This window comes from Caretta caretta, chromosome 16 (genome assembly GCF_965140235.1).
Source record: "Caretta caretta isolate rCarCar2 chromosome 16, rCarCar1.hap1, whole genome shotgun sequence".
Classification (NCBI taxonomy): Eukaryota; Metazoa; Chordata; order Testudines; family Cheloniidae; genus Caretta; species Caretta caretta.
The window spans coordinates 12,142,291-12,164,667 of NC_134221.1; the positions used below are offsets into that span (position 1 = coordinate 12,142,291).

The window sequence follows — 22,377 nt, forward strand, 5'->3', positions numbered from 1 at the left end:
AGCAGCCACCAGATTGCTTCCCTTACTCCAGCAGAGAAGGAGTTTTAAATAAAATCAGATGTTCTCTTTCTCTTTTTCACCTCTGAAAAAGTCTAGGGGAGGTATAAGATTCAAAGCATCTTACCATTCTCCTCTATTTCTTGAGGATCATTGATCTCCGTGATGAGGTTGAGAGCTCTGTTTTTCTTTCTTTCTGTCTGTCTTTCTAGAGCCTCTCTGACAACCATAGCAAAAAGGCCTGGTTTCTCCTTGTGTCCCTTTAAGCAGTGAAAGGAGAGGACCTGGTCTTGAGCACCATTTTAACAGGCACCATGATATAAACAGGGAAAGGGGAAAATAGTGTTTGTGTTCATCTATCTGTCTGAGCCTGACCATCCTCACCAGAACTCTCATTAAGCTGGGCACAGGATGATATGCCTTTTGCAGAGGGGAAGGCTGATCTGATCCAGTGGATATCCTAGGATGTTGAAGACCTGGGCTCCATTCCCAATCGTGCCACAGCCTTCCTGGGTGGCCTGGTGCAAATCATTTACCCTCTTGGGGCTCAGTTACTTCTCTGTAAAATGGAGAGAATAGCAGAGCCCTGCCTCACCAGGGTGTTGTGAGGTGCTCACATATGAGCACCATATAATGGGGGCCATATATATACTGAAGACCATTTCCTTAGGGCAATACCCTCTCCTGCTTGTATATGCTGTTTTTGAACGCCACTTCGGCTTGCTTCTTTCAGGGAGTTTCTCTCTGACAATGTGAAATCCATTCAGCTTTTTTTAATATTTCCCAGCTGCTAACTAGAGCCAAAAGTTTGGTCATACCTGACTTCAGCAGTCCATAGAGGAGCCCCATTGGCTCTTCTCCAGCAAAACTTGTTACTCACGTGTTTTCCTCTTAGCTCTGTTGCCTTTGTTGCCTCCATCCAGTTCCCCACTTTGGATCCTATAGCTGGCAGGATGAATATCTATATATTTTTCAGTGTGGTGTTTCTCTGTTCAATCCCAGTCCTTGAGCATACTTTCCACAGGCTATGCTGCTCAGGAAGCAAACTGCAGCGTGCTTGCAACACGCTCACAATCCTAAATGGTAGGATTTTCATCAACGAAAGTTATACATTTCTTTACTATCCTGTGGGGCAGGATTTTAATTATATTAGACTGGTTAGTCATTTTCACAAATCTCTTGTCGTTGGCCCCACCCTGTATTTGCTTATCAGCAAGGCTGTGAAAGAAGCGCTTTCTGCCTCTCCCACGTCTCTAATGTGGTATATCACGCTAGTGGAATAGAGCAGAAGTGAGTCAATGCAGTACTCCTTGAGGACACTAGAGGGAGGTAGTAGGAAGAATCTGGGGAAGAACAAGGAGCAGATAGAGTAACAAAATCTTCCTCTAATCCCAGTGGCTGCTTGCTTGTAGCATTCTGGCCAATTTGTGGCATTACCAATGTTGTGGAACATGACTGCCTTGCAGGATCAAACAAGAGGCGATTGGCTGCGCGTTGGGGACGGCCAAGTTGGGAAATAACCATAGGTATGTGTGGGAGCTAATGCAATTCCCTGAGTTAAAAAGCAGAGTACTGCAGTAATCCACAACAGGGGTCCAAAGCAGTGCTGCTCACCCCTTTAAAAATACTGCAGTATTTGGTAAGCATCTGAAACACTGTGGCATTACTATTGAAAGCTCTCATGCACTGGACCGTTGCTGTTAGAATATTTCATAGTTTGGATCTTATCTTTGTAGAGAGACGGGCTTTGGGACCATCTCCCCTGTCTTTTTCATGGTTGCATGCAATTCCTACATCTGTTGCATGTATGGAAAATTAGTACCTATGACACTGTGCTTAAGTTCCTTCTGAGGCTGGGTTGCCCCTGTTCCCGCAGGATTCATTTTACATGTTTAGGTCCAAAGACATGCACCTGGGAACCACATGCTGCCATTAACACCTGGGATTTGGGAGGGCTTAGGCCAGTTGTTCTCAACCAGGGGTATGTGTACCCCCAAGGGTACACAGAGGTCTTCCAGTGGGTACATCAACTCATCTAGATATTTGTCTAATTTTACAACAGACTACATAAAAAGCACGAACAAAGTCAGTACAAATTAAAATTTCCTACAGACAATGACTTGTTTATACTGCTCTATATGCTATATGCTGATGTAAGTACAATATTTATTTTCCAATTGATTTATAATTATATGGCAAAAATGAGAAAGCAGCAATTTTTCAGTAATAGTGTGCTGTGACACTTTTTTGTATTTTTTGTCTGATTTTTGTAAGCAAGTAGCTCTTAAGAGAGGTGAAACGCAAGACAAATCTGACTCCTGAAAGGGGTACGGTAGTCTGGAAAGGTTGAGCACTATTGGCATAGGCTGCATAATTTAGACAAAGGGGAGACCAGGCCAAGGGTAGTGAGTGTTGTCTTGAACCTACTATTCTAGCTGTTAATGTTGACATCCCTGTTTTGTGTTTCAGTTCTTAGTTTATTGGCATTTTAGCCCTATTTTCCCCCAGGCTGGGGAAGGGCAGAATAACAAAGGGGCTTTAATCTTTACCGAACTCTCTGGACACCAATGTGATACTTACTACCCAACAGCCCCGTTCTGTCTTTTTACCGTATATGGTCCCCATCACCACAGTATTTGAGCACCTCACACTCTTTAACACATTGATCCTCACAGCAAGGGAGGGTTGTACTGTTATCCCATTGTACAGGTGGGGTACTGAGGTCCAAAGAGACTAAGTGCTTGTCAAAGTTACACTGCTATAAATTAAGATGTAAATTGAAATTATATGGGTATAACTCCCCATGTGGACACTCTCTTGTGCCTTTTTCTGGTTTATTTTATCTTGTTCTGGAAGGGGCATAAACTAAACCAAAAAAAAAAAAAAAGATTGTCCACAAAATACTCAGACCAATACAGCTGTATATATCAAATCAGTTTAATGATACCAGTATAATTGTTAATAATTCCCTGTGTAGATAAGCCTTTAGTGAGTTGCTCAAGGTCACACAGGATGTCTGTGGTTGGTAAGGACTTGAACCTAGAGTTGACCAAGTCCCAGACGAGCACCCTAACCACTGAGCCATCCTTCCTCTGGTTGCCCAGGGGTCATTTTGAGAACTACTGCTGTAGTGCTTTTCTCTTGGGGCATGTCTACATTGCAGTTGGGAGGTGTGATTGCAGCTCATGTAGATCAAAGATAGCTCGAGTAACAGTAGCAGCAAAGCCATGGGGCAGCATGGGCTAGCCCTGCTCATGCAGGATCCTGGGTACATGCTTAAGCAGCTGATGCCGATGCTGCCATGGCTTCACTACTATTGTTACTCAAGCTAGCTCTGATCTAGCTAGCTAACTGATCTAGCTAACTCTGGTACGTCTACACATGCTGCAATCACACCTCCCGGTTGCAGTGTAGACATACCATCAGAAGTCAGAGTGCTGTTACTAGAGTGTGGAGAGTTATCACTATGGAATATGCAGCAGTGTAGCTGCATATTCTGTGTAGCAGGAGAGTGAGTTTGTGTGTGTATGGGGGTGGGGGGATGTGAGAAAACCTTGATCTATGCAGGAAATAGCCCGACTTGATTATGCAAAGAGTTGTCACTTTGGATGGGCTAGCACCAGCAGGAGAGTGAATTTGTGTGGGGGGTGGAGGGTGAGAAAACCTGGATTTGTGCTGGAAATGGCCCACCTGTTGATCACTTTAGATAAGCTATTACCAGCAGGACAGTGGGGTGGGAGGAGGTATTGTTTCATATTCTCTGTGTGTATATAAAGTCTGCTGCAGTTTCCACGGTAAACATCTGATGAAGTGAGCTGTAGCTCACGAAAGCTCATGCTCAAATAAATTGGTTAGTCTCTAAGGTGCCACAAGTACTCCTTTTCTTGTAGCTACAGTGTCATTTCTATGAGCATTCTTATCATCCTTCACTAGTTGTAAAATTGTAAACAAAAGAATATTCAAAGGCAATATCGTTTTATTGATCAAGCAACGAGTTTTCCCTGTTTTAGCCTTATTGGTTCAGCATGTAGCAGAGTTTTGGTTTTTCCTGTTTTTTGCTTTTTTTAAGAATGCCCTTTATTTATTTATTGTGTCTGCAGACATCAGAAAGCTGCTTCCAGCAGGCATTCACCACAGCTTCTTGGCCAGGCCTGTGTGCAGGCTTAGGAGACACAGTGCCTAGTTGGAAAGGCGCACAACTTTCCCTTTTGCAATGATTCCCGTAAAATCTGAAACCTGACCCCAACCAAGTTTTTACACCCTCACTAGCATGAGCTGAATGCTGCAGATGATTGGTACAGCAGAGGGGGAAATCTTGGCTCCACTGAAGTCAATGACAAAACTCCCATTGACTTAATTGGGGGCAGAATTTGATCCCTGGGTGTTAACTGCTCCAGTCTCTGGTGCAAACCCTTGGAAGATAAGTGAATCTCTGGTGATGTCTTATTTTCAGGCTTCTCTGCATTTTTTGCTATTGGTGTGCTACTATTCGAGTCTCACTCATGTCAGTTTCACTGATGGAGTTTCCAAATGGCATGCTGCTATTGGCCATCATATTTTGCTTTCTTCAGATTCATCTTTCCAAAGAAGCCTCTGTCCGTAGCATTCAATGGAGCTGGTCGGGTGCAGCTGTGCAGAGTGCCAGCAATTAAACTACCAAAAATCTTTGGGGCGAGAGAGAGGGTGTGAGAGAGAGAAAGTGAGACACTGCTTGGAAAGGACTGCTATGCCATCATGTTCTGGCTTCCAGGGATCTTACCAAAGCCCATTTTTTATTCTCTTAGTGTCTGCCAGTCTTGTGTCAGATAAAATGAGCTGAACCAGCATTCTGAGCCTGACTTTCACTTTCTTCAAAGCTCTTCCCGTCCCCGATCTGTTTCTCTCTGAGACAAACCAGCAGTGGAATGTGTACACAAAGAGGTTCCTCTCTGCTGAACCGGAGGGAATCTCGCTCTCTCTCCCTCCCTCTCCTGCCCCATGCTGTCATCTAGCAGTCCACAGAACACAATAATATCACCCACTGCATAGCAGACTCCCAGTCAGACTTCGTCTGTTGGAGCCAGATAGGTGGATTAAGGGAGCTCTATGGTGACTTCTTATTTGAAAGCCTCCTCACAGCGTGTGTGTCTGTCTGTCTAGGTTCTCCATATTGGCGTCCATTACCATAGTATCTGTGCATGCGGCAGGGGACGGTTGTTTTGAATAACTTGATCCTTTCTGCTTAAGCCCTAGATATAATCACAAAATCAAGGGGCCAGATGCTCCATTAGGCTCTTGCCTGAGTGGCACTAAGAGTCTCACTGTGGAGAACTCCCTTAGCAGAGGGGATCTCTCTGTTGGCATAAAGCTGGTGGACCTGGCTCCTGCACCAGCTGCCTCTGCCCTGCCCCATTGCAAAAGGTGTACCAGAGGAGGAAAGGAGTGGGGCAGGTAGGAGGCATGGCAAAACTCTGCTGTATTAATCCTCCAATTGTCTTGTAGGAGTTTTACACCATTGGTGTAATTTAGAGCAGCCCATAGGCTACTCTAACTTGATCCAGCACCAAATCAGTGAGCTGCAGTTGGCTCCCTGACACACCTCACATACCCCTGTGCTGAGTGGAGCTCAAAACTAGAGAAGAGTCCAGCCAAAAATCATCTTAAACACAACTTCTTTCTCCTTGAAGACACACTTGTGCTTGATGTAGTGACTACTGCGTACCCCTATACTTGAGCCCTCATTGGCAGGGAGAGGCAGACCAAAAAAGGAAAAGAAAAGTTAGTTCTTATTGCTCTGATGATGGACTTTGGCTCTTCTATTGTGAAACTGATCTTATACCAAAAGCATTTGGTGTTTATGGAAGTAAAGAGTCAATCTGTGCATAGGTCTGGTTTGTGCTTAAAATTTAAGTCGACATAGCTACAGTGCTTACGGGTGTGAAAAATCCAGAGTGCTGTGTGCCGTAGCTGTGCTGCCCTAACCCCCGGTGTATATGCAGCTTGGTCGATGGAAGATTTCTTTCCAGCTACCGTCACTCAGACAGGAGGTGTTCCTACAGCGACAGGAAAACCCCTTCTGTCACAGTAGGCTACTTCTACACTATGGGGTTAGGGCAGCATAGCTATGGTGCCATAGCTATGGCACTATATTCCCCATTACATAGACATAACCATAGTCTGTGCTGTGTGACACACACAACTCTGGGCAGCTCATTGGTTTGTAACGCCAGTGTAACTTAGAGCCATTTACTGCTCTTGCTGGAGAAAGGGTTATGAATAAATTCTAGCCTCTGAGGGCAAGACATACTATCGGCAGTTCAGTTCAGTGAAGGCAGACAGACAGTGGCTTGCAAGCCACAAGTGGTTCTTTAACATGTCTCCTGTGGCTCTCTGCAGCTCCTGATATTAAAACACTGTGGGATTTAATTATTAACCAGTCTAAGTTATTAACCAATCAGGATGCTTTTACTGTTGTTGTTGTTGTTCAATTAAGTTAACAACTTGCACTAAGTTATTAACTTCCTTGCTGTGAGAATTCTATAATATAAACAAAATATTTCCCATCATACTGTTTAAATAGGAATAGTACTGTAGTAAATGAAACTGAATTCACACTACTGTGGCTCCATTGAGGTCTGAGTATCCTTGAGTTAGGTATTTGCAGAATGGGCTGTGTGGACAAGACATTAAGGCTGTCTTAAGATGGAGAAAGCAAGTAATACTGAAAATATTATTGTGTAAACTGATGCAGGGGGTCTTCGCTATGAAAGTTCTGTTCATCTTGGTCCCTGCATTTCAGAAAGAACCTGGCAGGGACGGGCAGCTGACTGGAGTTGAAGTGTACCATGGGTGGGGACAGGAGGGATTCTGTGAATGGAGAGACTTAAAAGTTTGAAAAAGAGAGGTGAATATTAGGAGATATGCAGAATATCAGAGTGAAGATGTCCGTGTTAAGGGTAAGGCACTGGACTAGGATTCAGAAGGGCTGGGTTCAATTCCTGGCTCAGCCACAGACTAACCATGTGACCATGGGCAAATTACTTATCCCTCTGTGCCTGAGTTCATAGAATCATAGAATATCAGGGTTGGAAGGGACCCCAGAAGGTCATCTAGTCTAACCCCCTGCTCGAAGCAGGACCAATTCCCAGTTAAATCATCCCAGCCAGGGCTTTGTCAAGCCTGACCTTAAAAACCTCTAAGGAAGGACATTCTACCACCTCCCTAGGTAACGCATTCCAGTGTTTCACCACCCTCATAGTGAAAAAGTTTTTCCTAATATCCAATATAAACCTCCCCCCCTGCAACTTGAGACCATTACTCCTCGTTCTGTTATCTGCTACCATTGAGAACAGTCTAGAGCCATCCTCTTTGGAACCCCCTTTCAGGTAGTTGAAAGCAGCTATCAAATCCCCCCTCATTCTTCTCTTCTGCAGACTAAACAATCCCAGCTCCCTCAGCCTCTTCTCATAACTCATGTGTTCTAGACCCCTAATCATTTTTGTTGCCCTTTGCTGGACTCTCTCCAATTTATCCACATCCTTCTTGTAGTGTGGGGCCCAAAACTGGACACAGTACTCCAGATGAGGCCTCACCAATGTCGAATAGAGGGGAACGATCACGTCCCTCGATCTGCTCGCTATGCCCCTACTTATACATCCCAAAATGCCATTGGCCTTCTTGGCAACAAGGGCACACTGCTGACTCGTATCCAGGTTCTCGTCCACTGTCACCCCTAGGTCCTTTTCCGCAGAAAGAGTTCCCCATCTGTAAAATTGAACCAATAATCCTTTCTTTCTCCTACCCTCTGTGTTGTCCATTTAGATTATAAATTATTTGGGATGTGGACTCTGCTACTTTATGTATGTACAATACCTCATACAATGGGGTCCTGATCTCATTCAGGCCTTTAGGCTCCATTGTAATACAAATAATAAAATACTGGTAAAGAGAGCCAATTGAGAGCTTCAAGTTACCCTCACCGTATGACAAGAATGAGGAAGCGCTCAGTGAATCTTAAAAGACAAATGTAAAAAACAATAAAAAATAAGTCCGTTTTTTTTCTTTTAGGCATCTGTAACTAACCTTTGGAACTCACTGCCTCATGTTATTCCTGTAGAAGCAATTTATTTAGTAAGATTCATAACCAGGAATTGTCCTTTTGATACAGATACAAACAACACATGGATTTGTGCTAGATAGGCTACACATGGTAAGATCCATCATTCTTCATGCTTTCAAGCAAAATCTGGGATGAGGAAGAAATTTTCCTTCTGTAGGATAATGTTGCAATAGATTCATTAAGGATAGGTTTGTGACTTCCTTAGGAACATATGATATTGGAGACAGGGTACTGGGGATGTCACATCTCTCTCCGTAAAATATTTCCTACTAAAGGAACATGAGAATTGCTGTACTCTTAAATACAACGTTTGATCCCCCAGGATACAGCCATTCTGTTTTTTCCTCTAGCAGGCAGAATTATCCCTGTTGAAATGAATGTACCATATTGGCTTTTAAAGAAACTACAGGGAAAGAATTTCAGGTCTGATCCTGTAGGAGCTGATTTCCTCAGCTGCCATTAGGTCAGTGAGAGTCAAGGGCACTCAGCACTTGACAGGATCAAACCCTAAATAAATTATCTTCCAGGCAACTTCTTACCTTAGAGGGAGGGAATTCAGAGGGTGAAATACAAAGGCCTATGCACCACTTATGGCCTGTTTTGAAGATTTGAGTGTTTAGGCCTTGTGCTTATGCTCTGCTCAGTGGTGAACAGAGCCCTGAAAGCTGAGTCATGAAAGGGGAGACGCACCTGTATTTTCAACTCTGGCTATTGTTCCTTTCCCACCGCATCTCTTCAGTTTCTGGCCTAGGGAGAGAAGGGGCAGGTCCCCAAACAAAGGTAGCTAAAGTAATTGGCTTCTTCCAGCAGTATAAAGAGGGATTGCATCTCTAGAGAATGGCCAGCAGGGGCACACGATACCCCATGTCTCGGCAGCGATTGCTAACATGAGCAGCGGAAGACCAGTCCCAGCCTTTACAGTGTCCAGCTTCCTTCTCCTCTGCATTATTGCCACTGAGCTGCATTTGGCGAGATTTGCACGACTCCAGATTTGATCGCTGAACCTGAGTGATTGCTATGCACAGTGAGCTTCCTGGGCCAGATGTGAAGAGAAGCTCAATTGCCATCCCAAACAGGACCCAAGTTCTTCTAAATCAGGGGTGGGCAAACTTTTTGGCCTGAGGGCCACATTGGGGTTCCAAAACTGTATGGAGGGCTGGGTAGGGAAGGCTGTGCCTCCCCAAACAGCCTGGCCCCCATCCCCTCTCACTTCCCAGCTCCTGACTGCCCCCCTAAGAACTCCCCACCCATCTAACCCCCCTGCTCCCTGTCCCCTGACCACCCCCTCCTGGGACCCACTGCCCCTAACTGCCCCCCCGGGACACCACCCCCTATCCAACCCCCCCTGCTCCCTGACTGCCCTGACCCCTATCCACACCCCCGCCCCCCGACAGGCCCCCCAGGACCCCACCCCCTGTCCAACCCCCCGCTAAAGCCCCTTTCAGAATGTGGCCCTGCGAACATGGGCGGAGGACGCAAGGAGCAGGGGCAGCCGGAGAGAGGCAGCGGTTTCTGCTTCAAAGTGCCGCTTCTCTCCAGCCGGCTGCGTGGCCGCCCGGTGCTCCTCCCGAGTCCTCCATCCACGTTCGCCATGCTCCCGCCACCTGCACTGCCCGCCTGCTCCCTGGAGGCTGCAGGTGAGCCTCCCTCCCTGCTCTCCCCTGCCCCCGCAGTGCAGCCCCCCTCCCGCGCTGGTGGCATGGCGCACTGAGGCTGCGGGGGAGGGGCCTGGGGCTAGCCTCCCCAGCCGGGAGCTCAAGGGCCAGGCAGGATGATCCCGTGGGCCTGATGTGGCCCACCTCTGCTCTAAATAGTTCAAGCCAAGGAGGGTCAGTCAAGCTCTAATTGGCATTGCCACAAGCTGTCACTTTCTTTTCCTGCAATCAAACATCACTCGAAAGGTGCAGAATTCTTTCCTGCCTTCTGTAAATACCAATGAAAACTCTTTCCAGACCGACCCTTTCCACTGAAAGCCACGCTGATTGGTATAAGTCAGGGAGCCCCTACTTCAGCCCGAAAGGGAAGCTGCTTTTGGGACTCTCAGCTGATCCAAAGAGCTTGTACAAGCAATGATCAGAAAAATTCAAATCCCACTGTATTTTAAAGGAAAACCACCCCTGTCTTGGGGGGTAAGATTGGACTTTTTCTGCTCTGTCCAGCCTTCTGAAAGCTCAAGCCTTTCTGGCCATGCTGTATGCAGTCAGTATTGCTGGGGGGATATGTCTTTGATCTAACTTTGTATTCCCTGATCTACCAACTGGCCGGTAGGTGAGCGCTCTCCGGGTACGTCTACACTGCAGCTCAGAGCGCACTTCCCAACACAGACAGACAGGCGAGCTAGCTCTGGTTGAGCAAGCAGTGTAGCTGCTTGAGCTAAACATAGCTGTGTCGTGGGGGGTAGCATGAGCGGCAGCTTGGCTAAACTGCCAAAATACACACCCAGAGGGTCTGGATGGGTGTGTACTCCTGTCGCTAACTAAGCTGGCACTTGTGCTACCCTGCCATGGTTAGAGCACCAGCTTGAACAGAGGTAGCCTGTCTACCCACGTGGGGCAGCATGCTCCCAGCTGCAGTGTGAACATTCCCTCAGTGTCACGGGCAGCATCGGATCCCTCAACTTCTGTTCGTTACCCTCATTATCACTTCACATCTACACAAAATTACAGATCTTCAGGGTGTTTCTTCTTTGACATACACAGTGCACTTTGCGGGGCTCTAGAAATGTTAATGTGACAGGCAGCTTCTGGCTTTCTGGTTTAATACCCTCTCTTTCCTCTCTCTGCCTATATTCCAGTAAAGACTTCAGCTATAAGCAGCAAAGCTTCTCTTTAGGTTGCTGTGACCCAATTTTAAAACAGAATGAAAGCTGGCATTCGGTGCCTGACTCAGACTTTCTGTAGCACTGCTGGTGGTTCTCCACAAGCTGTCAGCAGCTTATGCAAGAGGCAAAAGTGTGTGTGTGTGTGGGGGGGAAATCAACACATACCTTTTGTCCTCATTGGAGCCTCCAATGCCTTGTCTAAGCTGTGATATTTGTCTGTTGCTGATAAAGGGGGTTACCAATGGATGCCGCTGATCCAGTGATAGATATGGTTTTAGCTGCAAGAATAGACAAGGGCAAACCACGGCCAACAACTGTGCAGGTTTTAACCACGGCTTACGAATTGGTTTGTCCTTGGCTATCTCATTGCTGACCCCTATTGCATTCCCACTGCTGACACCTAGGTGTTTTTCACATTATGGTCAAGGCTACAGACTTCTTTGTTTTCTCCTCTGATTTCTACCTCTTGGGACTCTTACTGCTTGAATGTATTACGGCTCATGGCTGAGTGATGCAAAGCATGCTGCAGATGTGGTCAGTCTCTTTAGCACCTCCTGCTGGCCTCTGGACAGACTCAAACCTTGTTCTCGTCCACATGGCCGTATAGTGCTCCTCCAGTATGTTGGAGGTGTTGGGAGTCTTTTTAATCATAATCTTTAACTTCAGGCACCACAAGTGGCAGTCTGTCTGTGCTCAGACCTGCTTTGTAACCTGCTGGCTTTCAAAACACCGCTCTGAGCAAAACAGGAGTAGCATTAAGTTGTCTGTTTTCTTTTCTCAGTATGTGCCAATAACCAACATTTGTTTGTATTTGCCTCCCAATCTCAGGGTTTTCCTGGCGATTTTGGTGAACGAGGACCTCCAGGCATAGATGGGAACCCAGTAAGTTGCAAAGTCTTCAGTAGACTTTTTGCTTCTCTCTTGCTGCTCCATTTTACACCCTGTTGTACTATGTTGTGCTGGGTGCCTAGAATCTGAAGGAAGCTCTCTGCTGAAGCTGTCTTGGAAGTTCACAGGCAGCTGTCAGTCTGTTGTTTTAGATCCCTCTGAAAAGCCCTTCCATCTCTTACATAAACTGCTAGTTCCAGTGTTTCAGTTAAAAGGTCATTGTAGTGCCATCTGCATCCCATTTCCCTCTCTGCCCCCTCCATTGCTTCTCCTGCACCCCAGTCCTGTGGAGCACTTTCTTCCCATAGGGATATAATTGTAGGGAATTTAGCGTGGGTGTGAGGAATGATGTTGCTCTTAACCAGTGCTGAACTGTAGCCGGTTTGCACCAGTTCACTAGAACCGGTTGTTAAATTTAGAAGCCTTTTTAGACCTGGTTGTTCGCGAGGGACAACCGGTTCTAAAAGGGCTTTTAAATTTAACCGGCCAAAAGTGGCGCCTTAGGCGCCGACTCCACAGGTGCTCCAGCCCTGGAGCACCCACGGGGAAAATTTGGTGGGTGCAGAGCACCCACCGGCAGCTCCCCGCCCCACCCCCAGCCCCAGCTCACCTCACCTCCACTCCACTCCGCCTCCTCCCCTGAACGCGCTGCCCTGCTCTGCTTCTCCACCCCCCTCCCCCCCGCGGCTTCCCGCGAATCAGCTGTTCGCGTGGGAAGCCGGGGCGGGCTGAGAAGCAAGCGGTGGCTTCCCGCTCAGGCCCAGGGAGGCAGAGTGGAGGTGAGCTCGGGGGGGCGAGGAGGGCCGCCCGCGCTGCAGCAGGTAACCCGGGGGGGGGGAGGGGAACTACTCCCCGCCCCAGCTCACCTCTGCCACCCTCGGCCTGAGTGTGAAGCCGTGGCCTGCTTCTCCGTCCTCCCCTGCTTCCCGCTGAACAGCTGATTTGTGGGAAGCCAGGGTGAGGGTGGAGTTGGGGTACCGCGGAGAAGCAGAGCAGGGCGGTGCGTTCAGGGGAGGAGGTGGAGATGAGCTGGGGCCGGGCGCGGGGCGGAGAGCTGCCGGTGGGTGCTCTGCACCCACCAAATTCTCCCTGTGGGTGCTCCAGCCCCAGAGCACCCAGGGAGTCGGTGCCTAAGGCGCCACTTTTGATGTGGTCAGTGGGGGAGCAGCCTCTCCCACGCCCCTAGGAGCCAGAGGGACCTGCCGGATGCTTCCTGGGAGCTGCCCCAGGTAAGCAGCGCCGGGACTCCCCACCTCGCCCCCCGGCAGGTGCCTCTGGCTCTTAGGGGTGGGGTGAGCACCCACTACGGTGGCCCACAAGACCCTCCTGCCCGGTTCTGGGGGCAGTCAGGGAACAGGGGAGAGGGGTGGATGGGGCAGGAGTCCGGGGGGGGGACATCAAGGAACGCGGGGGGGTTGGATGGGGCAGGAGTCCCAGGGGGCGGGGGTGGGCAACGACTGCCTCGAGGGGTGAGGAGGGAACTTGTTGTTAAGATTTTGGCAGCTCATCACTGCTCTTAACCGACTTGACATTCAACTGTCAATATTATCCTCCGTAACAGTTTGTGCTCTCTGGGCCTGATCTGGAGCTCACTAAGGTCACTGAGTCAAGAGAGAGACTCCCTTTGATCTTGAGATCAGGGCCTATATAGGCCTCCTAGGAAAATTGGCCCCAAACTGGCAAGTGACATTTTGGCTTTTACAGCCACTCCTGGTTTCTCTCATTTTAAAATTCCAGAATCCTGATTTGATCTGGTTTCACTTGGCCATTGCTGCTTGTGGGAACAGCTTGGGGGTTCTGGAAGGCTGTATGTTTAACAGCAGAGATATGAAGCAGGCAATTGTTTCAGAGAATGGTACATGCCCATTGTTATCTGTTCTGTCCTTGGAGTATCAGGGCAGGCATTCAGCAGCACTGATTCTCCTAAGCTTGTACTACAAGTGCAAGGGGTTGTTCTCCTAACAACCTCCTTTCTATTGCATCTCATTTGCCTGATGCTGGTAAATGAGCTAACACGCTGCCACATATCTCCGGCCATTGGATCATTAATAAATGTGTGTCTAGAGTATTTGGAGGAAGCTCTAAGATCCTCTCTCTTTTAAAGTGAATTTTAAATACCTGTTCAAAGGTGCCAAATTGCTATCTATCTATCTATGGACCAGATACTGCACAGGAAATGACTTCACACCTCCCTACTCTTGTGTCCCAGCTCTGACCTGGAGCAAGTGTCTCCAGACCATTCAGTTCTTGGTCTCTCCTATATTTTCAAATTACCCTTACTGGGTTTTTAAGAAGTGGTCTTGTCCTGCTGGAATTGGACTGAGATCACCAATTCATTTCACATAGGCCACTGAACAACTGGATGTTGGTACTATTTAATCACTGTTCGAGCAGAGCAAAATAATTAATAAGAAATAAGGTGTTCACCGCTTTTTTTCCTGCACACAACATATTTCCTAGCAGATTGCAGACTTTCTCAAAAGTATTAGTTATTCATGGATGTCTTTGCCAATTCTCCTCCCGATTTGTTTATGAACAGTTCTTGGTCAATCTTTCAAATACACACTGCACTGGTTATTTACACAAGTCACTGGTATTGTTTCTGTTCCCTGATTGGATGATTTGTATAAGTAACCCTTAAAGCGCACATTTTGAAATTTCCATTCAGCATAAAATTCAGTTTCTGCAAGCATTTTCTGCTAGTCAGGCTTGATTGCTCCAGCTTTAGTGCAAAGTGAAAACATAAGAGTCCTGAACGCAGTTGATTCAATGTTTTTGATTCCTAAAAAGTATTCTTGGAATTTTTTCCCCCACTGTTCAGTGAGCTCTGGCAACTCCTACATGGATTAGTTTTGAATCAATGACCTAGCAATGAAAGGCTATAGATATTACCAATCCTTTAAGACAACCAGTCCTTTAGGAAGGTCTGAGCTCCTGATGTATGTTCAGAGAGATGTTCTCTTTTCCAAGAACACACTTTTAAGTTTCCAAGACATCGAAGGCCCATTCTGAAGATGTGTTTAAAAGCAGCTGAATGCCAACTCCCAAAGTATTAGAGAGATCCTAGGAAAGTAAATGTCCTCTCCATTTAATTCATCCAGAAGGATCACTCTGCTTTCATCTTATCAATGGCCTTTAAATATTAATGTGCCTCAGAGATTACGGAATGAAAACAGAATGTTTTGGCTTATTTGAAGGGAGGTTCATGAGGTCACGAGCAGAGTCACAGACACAGAAAAATTGCAGAAAGTCTGCGTGTGGAACTCACAAATACGCCATGTTCGCTAGGTGAAACGTGGCTAAATCACAGGCAGGCAGCTATGGGTCCTGAGCTGCCCCTTCCTGTGTCTGATCCACTGAGCTGCCTCAGCATCTGTACCATTCTGTACTGTTCCTTTTTCTGCTGCTGCACGGGAATGACTGGTGCGGTCTGCGTCTCATCCTCTTTCCATTCATCTCATACAGTGAAAGGAGCTAGTCTACCGCAAGTCTCCTCCTGCCAGCTTCCTGAGAACTGTTAAGCCATCACATTCCATATCCCCCACTCCCCTGATCTCTGGCCATTTAAATCAGTTGTAAAATCATAGGAACTGGACGTGGGAAACAATGATTAGCTCGCCTCATCTATCTCCTGACCCAGAGCTAGAGTCAAGCACCACAGGAGAGCATGGAGTCGGATTTCCAGGCTATGCACCTCTCTCTCTCATAAGCAGGAGATGATAATAAATCTGGGGAACTATTAGTGGTCACGCTATTGTTGTGGATAACCTAGCCAGAGAAGATAAAGGTTGATGCAGCCAAGGCACCAGTGAAACCTCTGCTTTCCTTTCGTAGGGCAGGGAAAGGCTGGCATGCGTGACTAACCCACCACCCCCTCTCCTTCCCAAGCAGGAAAACCTTGTGGTATGTTTTGACAATTGGCTCCAGCCTCACTCAGTCCCTGGACACTAAAGTGCCCCTTCTCCTGAGGTATACTCACTGTGATATAGCTCGGGTATCCAACCGGTCACACCAGTAACAAGGAGCATAGAATAAAAATTAAACCCCCCATCCCTTACAGCAGAGGACATAGAACCCATCAGGAATCCAGAAAATGAGGTCGTACTTCTATTCCCTGGCTGGATAATATCGAGTATCTTTCATCTTGTAACTGAACCAGGCAAAAAAGGGCTACGACTACTGAACTTTTAAAGGAGACCTTATCCCAGTAGCAATGATCCTGAAATCCCACCCAAGAGAACAAAGCTTTAACAGATGTCCAAAATATGCAAGAAAGGAATTTACCATGAAAACCAATTTTGGGTTGGTTGGGATTAGTGTGTGTGTGTGTGTGAAAAAGTCCTTTTCTCCATTTTCCGTAAAATAAACACATTTCCTTCCTCAGAATAGATCAGTACACTTAAGCAGGGAGGTAGGTCCTTCTTTCAACAAAGTTCACTTTCTCCACCAAACAAGCTCACAGTAAGCAGAAAAGTAATTGGCACCTTGCACTGTATTGGAAACCATTTAGGATTTTCTCTTAATTTTACAGTAAAAGGGAGTTTTATTATATGGAACTATGTAAAAATGGCTTCCACTGCATGCACATCATAGCCTGGGTAATTCTGTCTACTTTCTTTGATAACCTATCTAGAGTTGGTGTATCTGATCCAACACAGATTATATAAAAAATTGCAATGTGGAAGGAGTATATTACTATTTTTGTATGAGAGTGGCTGCTAGAGGCTAAAGGGATTGTGCTAAAGTCTGTACATGTGCATAGTAAGACCTAAAGATTTACAGTCTAAATATTTGTGGCGGAATTGAAGTGTTATCCCCATTTTCAGATGGAGAACTGAGGCACAGGGGGTTTAAGTATCTTGCCCAAAGTTACAAAGGGCCAGATTTTCAAAGGTATTTATGCACCTAAAGGTCCAAGGCAGGGAAGGTCATATCTTTCATTGGACTGACTTCTGTTGGTGAAAGAGACAAGCTTTTGAGCGCTACATGATTCCAATGGGAGTTAGGCACCTAATCTGCTTAAGTGCTGAGTGAGATTTTTCAGAAGTGCCTGTCTGCTGCTTTAGGTGCCTAAATGCCTTTAAAAATCTGTCCCCTGGCAACTGCATGGTGGAGCTGGGAATTGAGCCCATATCTCCTGAGCGCCAGCCCAGTGCCTTAACCACAAATCTAGTCAGCATCTCTGTTTTGCTAAATGGTTGGCTCTGTTACTGAGAGTCCAGTAAGAGTAGCTGGCTCTTTCCAAGGTTACCTGCACACAGGGCATCCATAGTGGATGATAAACAGTAGAGGGCACAGGGTGAATAGGGAATCCTGTTGTTTTGGCACAGTCACACCAAAATGCATAGTATACTGCCGATTGCCTATTTGAAACTATCAACCATATCTTCTATAACAATACCATCTCTGTGTGTGCCTGCGTCTGCCTCTGAGGTGTGCTAGGGAGGGCGGCATCTCTTACAACAATGTTTGCATCTGACTTTATTGCTGATTACTTGCTCCCTCTGAATAGGCTGGATCTACTAGAGAATACCATCCCTAGCACCCAGCCAGTAATGGGTGCTGCTTTCCACTGTGTTATTACAAATGAGTGTCTCGGAAGCGATAGCAGAATCCTGAAGGGATTCCTGCTAAAATGCTCTGGGTGCAAGGCCAGCCTCCCTTTGGAGAAGCTGCTGCAAGTAAAGCCCATTTCCTTTCTGGAAATGAAGAGTTACAAAACACTGTGGACTAGATTGGGGTCAGCAGCTGCATGAAGCGAGGGAAGAGGAGTTGAAAGGAGTCACCCTCTTTCCCTGACACCTCCATGCAGAGGCTGCCAGTACTGGACTGTCTCTAAAGCAGCCCTGTCCTGCCCTTTCCAGTAGTCAGCAGTGTTGACCCCCACGTGCAATGGGAGGTGCTACATGCTGTGCCCAGTCCCACTCCTCTTCTCGTCTGCGGGCCCCCATGCAGCAACTACTTAGCCCTGCATGCACAAGAGATCATGCTTCTTAGTAGCAACCTCCTCACTGGAGAAAGCCCCAAAATGTGCCCAGATTGCAACCCTGTTTTCTTCCAGGTGGTCTCTTGTGACCGATTTTGTTGCACGATTGTTCCCATTTTACAGAGGGGCAAACTGAGTCACAGAGGTGCCATGACTTGCCTGACGTCACTCAGGAAGCTGGTGGCAGAGCTGGGGATGGAACCCAGATCTCCCAGCCCGAGTCGTGCCTTCACACCCTATTAGACGTCATGGCCTGTAACCACTCACCTCCCTGCCTGCACGCCCTAGGGCTAAAGGAACTGCTCCCATATCCTTCCCACCAAGCTCTGCTCATCCCTTTTAACTCCCCTTCCCTCCTTCCTTTTCCCTGGCTGCCCCCCCTTCCATCCCATCCTCTCTGTCCAGTTCCCTTCCTCCCCGGTTTTCTTTTCCCTTCTCATCTGCCACCCTTTCCCTGTCCTCCCTTCTCCTGCCCCTCCCCCTCAAACACCCAGTGAAACGCTCCCTTTATCCTGCCTGCTCCTAGGAGGGGAAGCCAGTCTCAGCGCATAACTGCAGGGACTGCAGGAGAACAACAAGTAGCCTTCTGTCTGAGGGCCTGCCCTCCTTCATTAACATGCTTTCTGAAGATGGAAGCTCTAGATTGCTCAGGCTGTTGGAATGGGGAGGCGGGTGCAAGGGGGAGGCTGGTCTTTTCCTTCAAGACCTTGAAACACTGAGCCACTTTTCAGCCTCTGTTTGTCTAAAAAGAGTCTGTAACGGTGTTGGTCTCTTTCCTTTTAGGGAGAATTGGGAGCCCTGGGTCCTCCTGGAGTTCATGGACTCATTGTAAGTACGAAAACAAATGGAGCTTTGGCTTCTGAGGGCTTTAACCCTTTCAGGGCACTGCAGTCACACACCATTTTTCTTCTTCCTCCTCCTCTTGTGAGGGAGACTCAGGGGGATGTGACTCTTCTTTTTATGGGGGAGAGGAAGATTAAAACTCTGGAGGGAGGTGCCAAACTGGGATGAGGAAGTGGAGGTGATAATTTCAGGTATATAACATTTTTAGGCACAAGGTAGTCCTTGAGAATTTAGCCCTGCGTGTCCTCTGTGACTTCCCCTTTTGGTGACATTTACCAGTCTATTTCTTTAAAGATAGGATCATGCATTTATTCCTGGTAGGAGTCTGTTTTCTTCCTTAAAAACAGACCCTCTAACCAGTAATGCCAGGAAACTAAATTGTTTGATCAAGGAAGGATGCCTGGTTCCTGGACAGTGAAATTATTGCATGAAGGAGTACCCTGACATTTGGGAATGTAACTACCCTCCTCTCACAAACACACAGCTCAAATCTGCCCTCTGTTACACCCTCATTGACTTCAGCAGGGCATGAGCTGGTTTAACAGAGGGTGGTATTTTACCCACAAACCTCTGTGCGCTGAAGTGAGCATATGCCCTACGTGCTCTCTCTGCTCTTGGATTGGCACTTTTACTTTTACTTTTTTAGGGCTGTGATTTTGTTTGGAGCCATTTCCCTCAATACACAAGAAGTGACAAGCTTTTTTATTATTGTTAAGATGACATTTGTTCGAAACAGTCTCCTCTTCGCTGATGGCTAGCTGTGAAATCTGCCATGCAGATTATGAGCAGTTACAAATATCTCCTCATGCCTTGGGGTAATCGTTCATTGTATGACAGTAGCACGCAGATGGCTCAACTGAGATTGGGGCTGCATTATGCTAGGCGCTGCACAACACACAGTAAGGGACAGTCCTTGTCCTAAAAAGCTTACAATCTAAATAGACCAGACAGACAGAGCATGGGAGAAAGACAGTGTAATTATCCCCATTTTATAGATAGGGAACTGCAGTACAAGGATTCGCATAGGGTTACAGAAGAACTGAACCCAGGTCTCCTGAGGTCCAGCCAGTACCATTAACCACAAGAGAGGAAGTTTTTTTGGAAGTTATGGGAAACCAAAGGACATTACTGTCCGTGCCAGCACAAATGATGGACTTCATCCTGGTCCTATTGTGAGCCATCTTGATTGGCCTTGCTTCCAGTGCAGAAAGGCATTTCTTTCAAATGCTGGCTTTGGGTTTCTAAGGGTGCAGCCTTCAGTTTGCTTCTCTCTTCCCTACTCCTTCCTCTCCCTTCCCAATTGTTCTTTGAAAAGATACAATTTCTGGTGTATGAAGGACCTTTAGAACCGCACACCTCCTCTGTATTCCCACAAACTGGCACTTCATCAAAGCAACTGAGGGGAGAGTCTGTCCAGTTGTGAATCAAAGAGAGGGGCATCACTTCCTAAGAGTTATTTGCTTCAAGACCAGTACCTTGAATGATGACATTTCTCCTTTCCAGAGACTCATTTTATGCTCATGGTTTTTAAAGGGCACCAGTTTCTTCATAAGAATTTTCTCCTCCCATGACAAATATCTGCAATGCCTGGACAGCAAAGATGACTTCACAACTGTTTTCTTCAATTGTTCACCACTCCTGGCTCTTCGAACGTCTTTAGCGAGAGCTTCGGTTGATGGACTCCATCTGGATGCTCTCAGGCAATCACAAAAGCTATATCCTTGATCGTCACTCATAAATGCTCCAAGCGCTCTCTTCAGATTGCATGGAGCTACTCCAGGTAAAAAAGGAGACCTATCCCACAGCGTAGGCCCATGTGAAATGACCTGAATCAGCCAGTCCTGGAGTACCTTGTGGCTGTCCAAGTCCACCAGGAGATTGTCTAAAGAAGGGCCCAGCATAGGAATGGAACCACATGTGAGATGATTTGAGTTCAGCAATGTGGCTGATAACTAGATCTAACTAAAATCCCCCTAGGAGGCTTTCTTTCCAATCTGGATTTCAAACACAGCTGGTTCCTAGCACTCACACTTCACCATGTGCATCTGCCAAAATAGCCCTGCATTGTGCCCTGGAGAGTGCAGGAAACTTACATGAAGATAACTTGGCAGTTGAGCAGGTCAAAGCTGCGATCCCTATGTAAGTAGGAGCTGTGTTTAGGCTTGGCCATGTTACTGTCCCTTCACTAGCACCTGGTCTCCTTAAAGAGTGCGCTCCCTCTGGCAGGGGTTGTTGAAATAATTGGGCTTGCCAATTTGCCCTAATTGTGAACTCAGTTGGGAGGAGTAAGTGAAAGTTCATGGAATGTCACAATAAACTAGGACAACAAATGTTGATGGGAAAAGGTGCAAAAGCGAGATGGAATGACTGAATTAGTCCAAACAAAAAGGCCTACTGGTATAATTCAAGGACTGTGTTAAGATAATGCCTGGTAAATAAGAAAGTGTCAGACCAAGAATCGATTAAACAAATTTGGTGTGTCAGAAATTAGGCTTGTTGGTGGACAAAATAATGAGGGGATGGGCTATTCCACCCATCCCTCCCCTTTTGGGGTCCCCAAAAAGAGACTTTAGAGGGAAAAGCTGGCTATCATGATGCTGTCTGACTGAAAGATGAGAGATCAGGAAGGAGCAAGCTTCACCCTCATGGCTACCATCTCCTGGGATCCCAGGCTTTCTTCACCCTAATCCTGAAAGATGTCTTGACCAGACCAGGCCATAGAGAGGCAGCCAAATGACACGGCCACCTCCTCCAGCTCCTGCTAAATCCCAGCCAACACTTTGGATGTGAGACTTTGTCCCTGTTCCCCTACCAACACCCCATGAGTCCTTTTTCCTTCCTCACCTTATTTCTTCTCTTTCCTGGCTCCTTTTTTTCTTCTGTTTAATAAGGGTCTGGCTCAGCTGGCCAAGACTGCATATTTTTCTGCGCTGCTGTGAGCCTGTGACCCGAAAGGCAGCTAAATGCAATGCCCTAAACAGCCTGACAAGTTTGCCTGGTCTCGGAGTAGCTGATAAGACTGTACGCTCGTCCTGGGTTTTTTCCAGCAGTGAGGTTGCAGGTGAAAGTCAACACCAGAGACAGAAGGTGAATTTTCAATCTTTGCTGTTCTCTTCTCTCCCTTTGTGCGTCTGTCTGTCTGGTTTTGTCTTCTGAGGAAAGAGGATTGGACTTCAACAACAACAACAGCTCCAGCCCATTTCAACAAACTTTTTCCCCGAAAAGGACAGTTATTACCATCTTTGATACCATCTAAAAGATTGTCAAACAAGGGGGCTTTTCTGTCTAAAAACTCTCCAGCTAAAAGGGAAGAGAACAAGGGATGCTGTTACAAAGAAAACCTTATTTAATCACATACATTTCAAATGCTTTAGCTCCTTTTCCTTCTCTTTCTGTATCTTTAATAAAAGGTTATAAAGATTTTTAATGGTGAGTTTGGCATGGTACACGCAGCCTGAGGTCTCTGTATTCTAAACCCTGAACCTTGTTTAACACTATTTAGCATTGGACAGTGACTGGGTTATGTTAACACATATGTCTGATTATGTATGGGGGCATTATGATTATGGGTTATGTTTGATTTTTGGGGCCTCTTTGTTCCATCTAAATTAATACAACAGGGTCTGTGACTTAGCTGAATTTGAACCGTGCATGTCACTTCTTTGCTTTGAAAGCACATAGTTCCTACTTTAGGTTTCTAAAACCTCAGAAAGAGCGACCCACTCCACAAAGGCAAATCTATGC

General features: G+C 46.7%; 1 protein-coding gene across 6 annotated transcripts in view; it reads left to right on the top strand.

The window, feature by feature from the left end:
- COL27A1 (collagen type XXVII alpha 1 chain) overlaps positions 1-22,377 on the top strand; it is a 239,406-nt gene that overhangs the window by 90,319 nt on the left and 126,710 nt on the right. For all 6 annotated transcript variants that reach the window (XM_075120654.1, XM_048823074.2, XM_048823076.2 and 3 more), the window contains 2 exons: positions 11,745-11,798; positions 18,574-18,618. In XM_075120654.1, the coding sequence (XP_074976755.1) occupies positions 11,745-11,798; positions 18,574-18,618 (99 nt within the window). The remainder of the gene's footprint in view (positions 1-11,744; positions 11,799-18,573; positions 18,619-22,377) is intronic.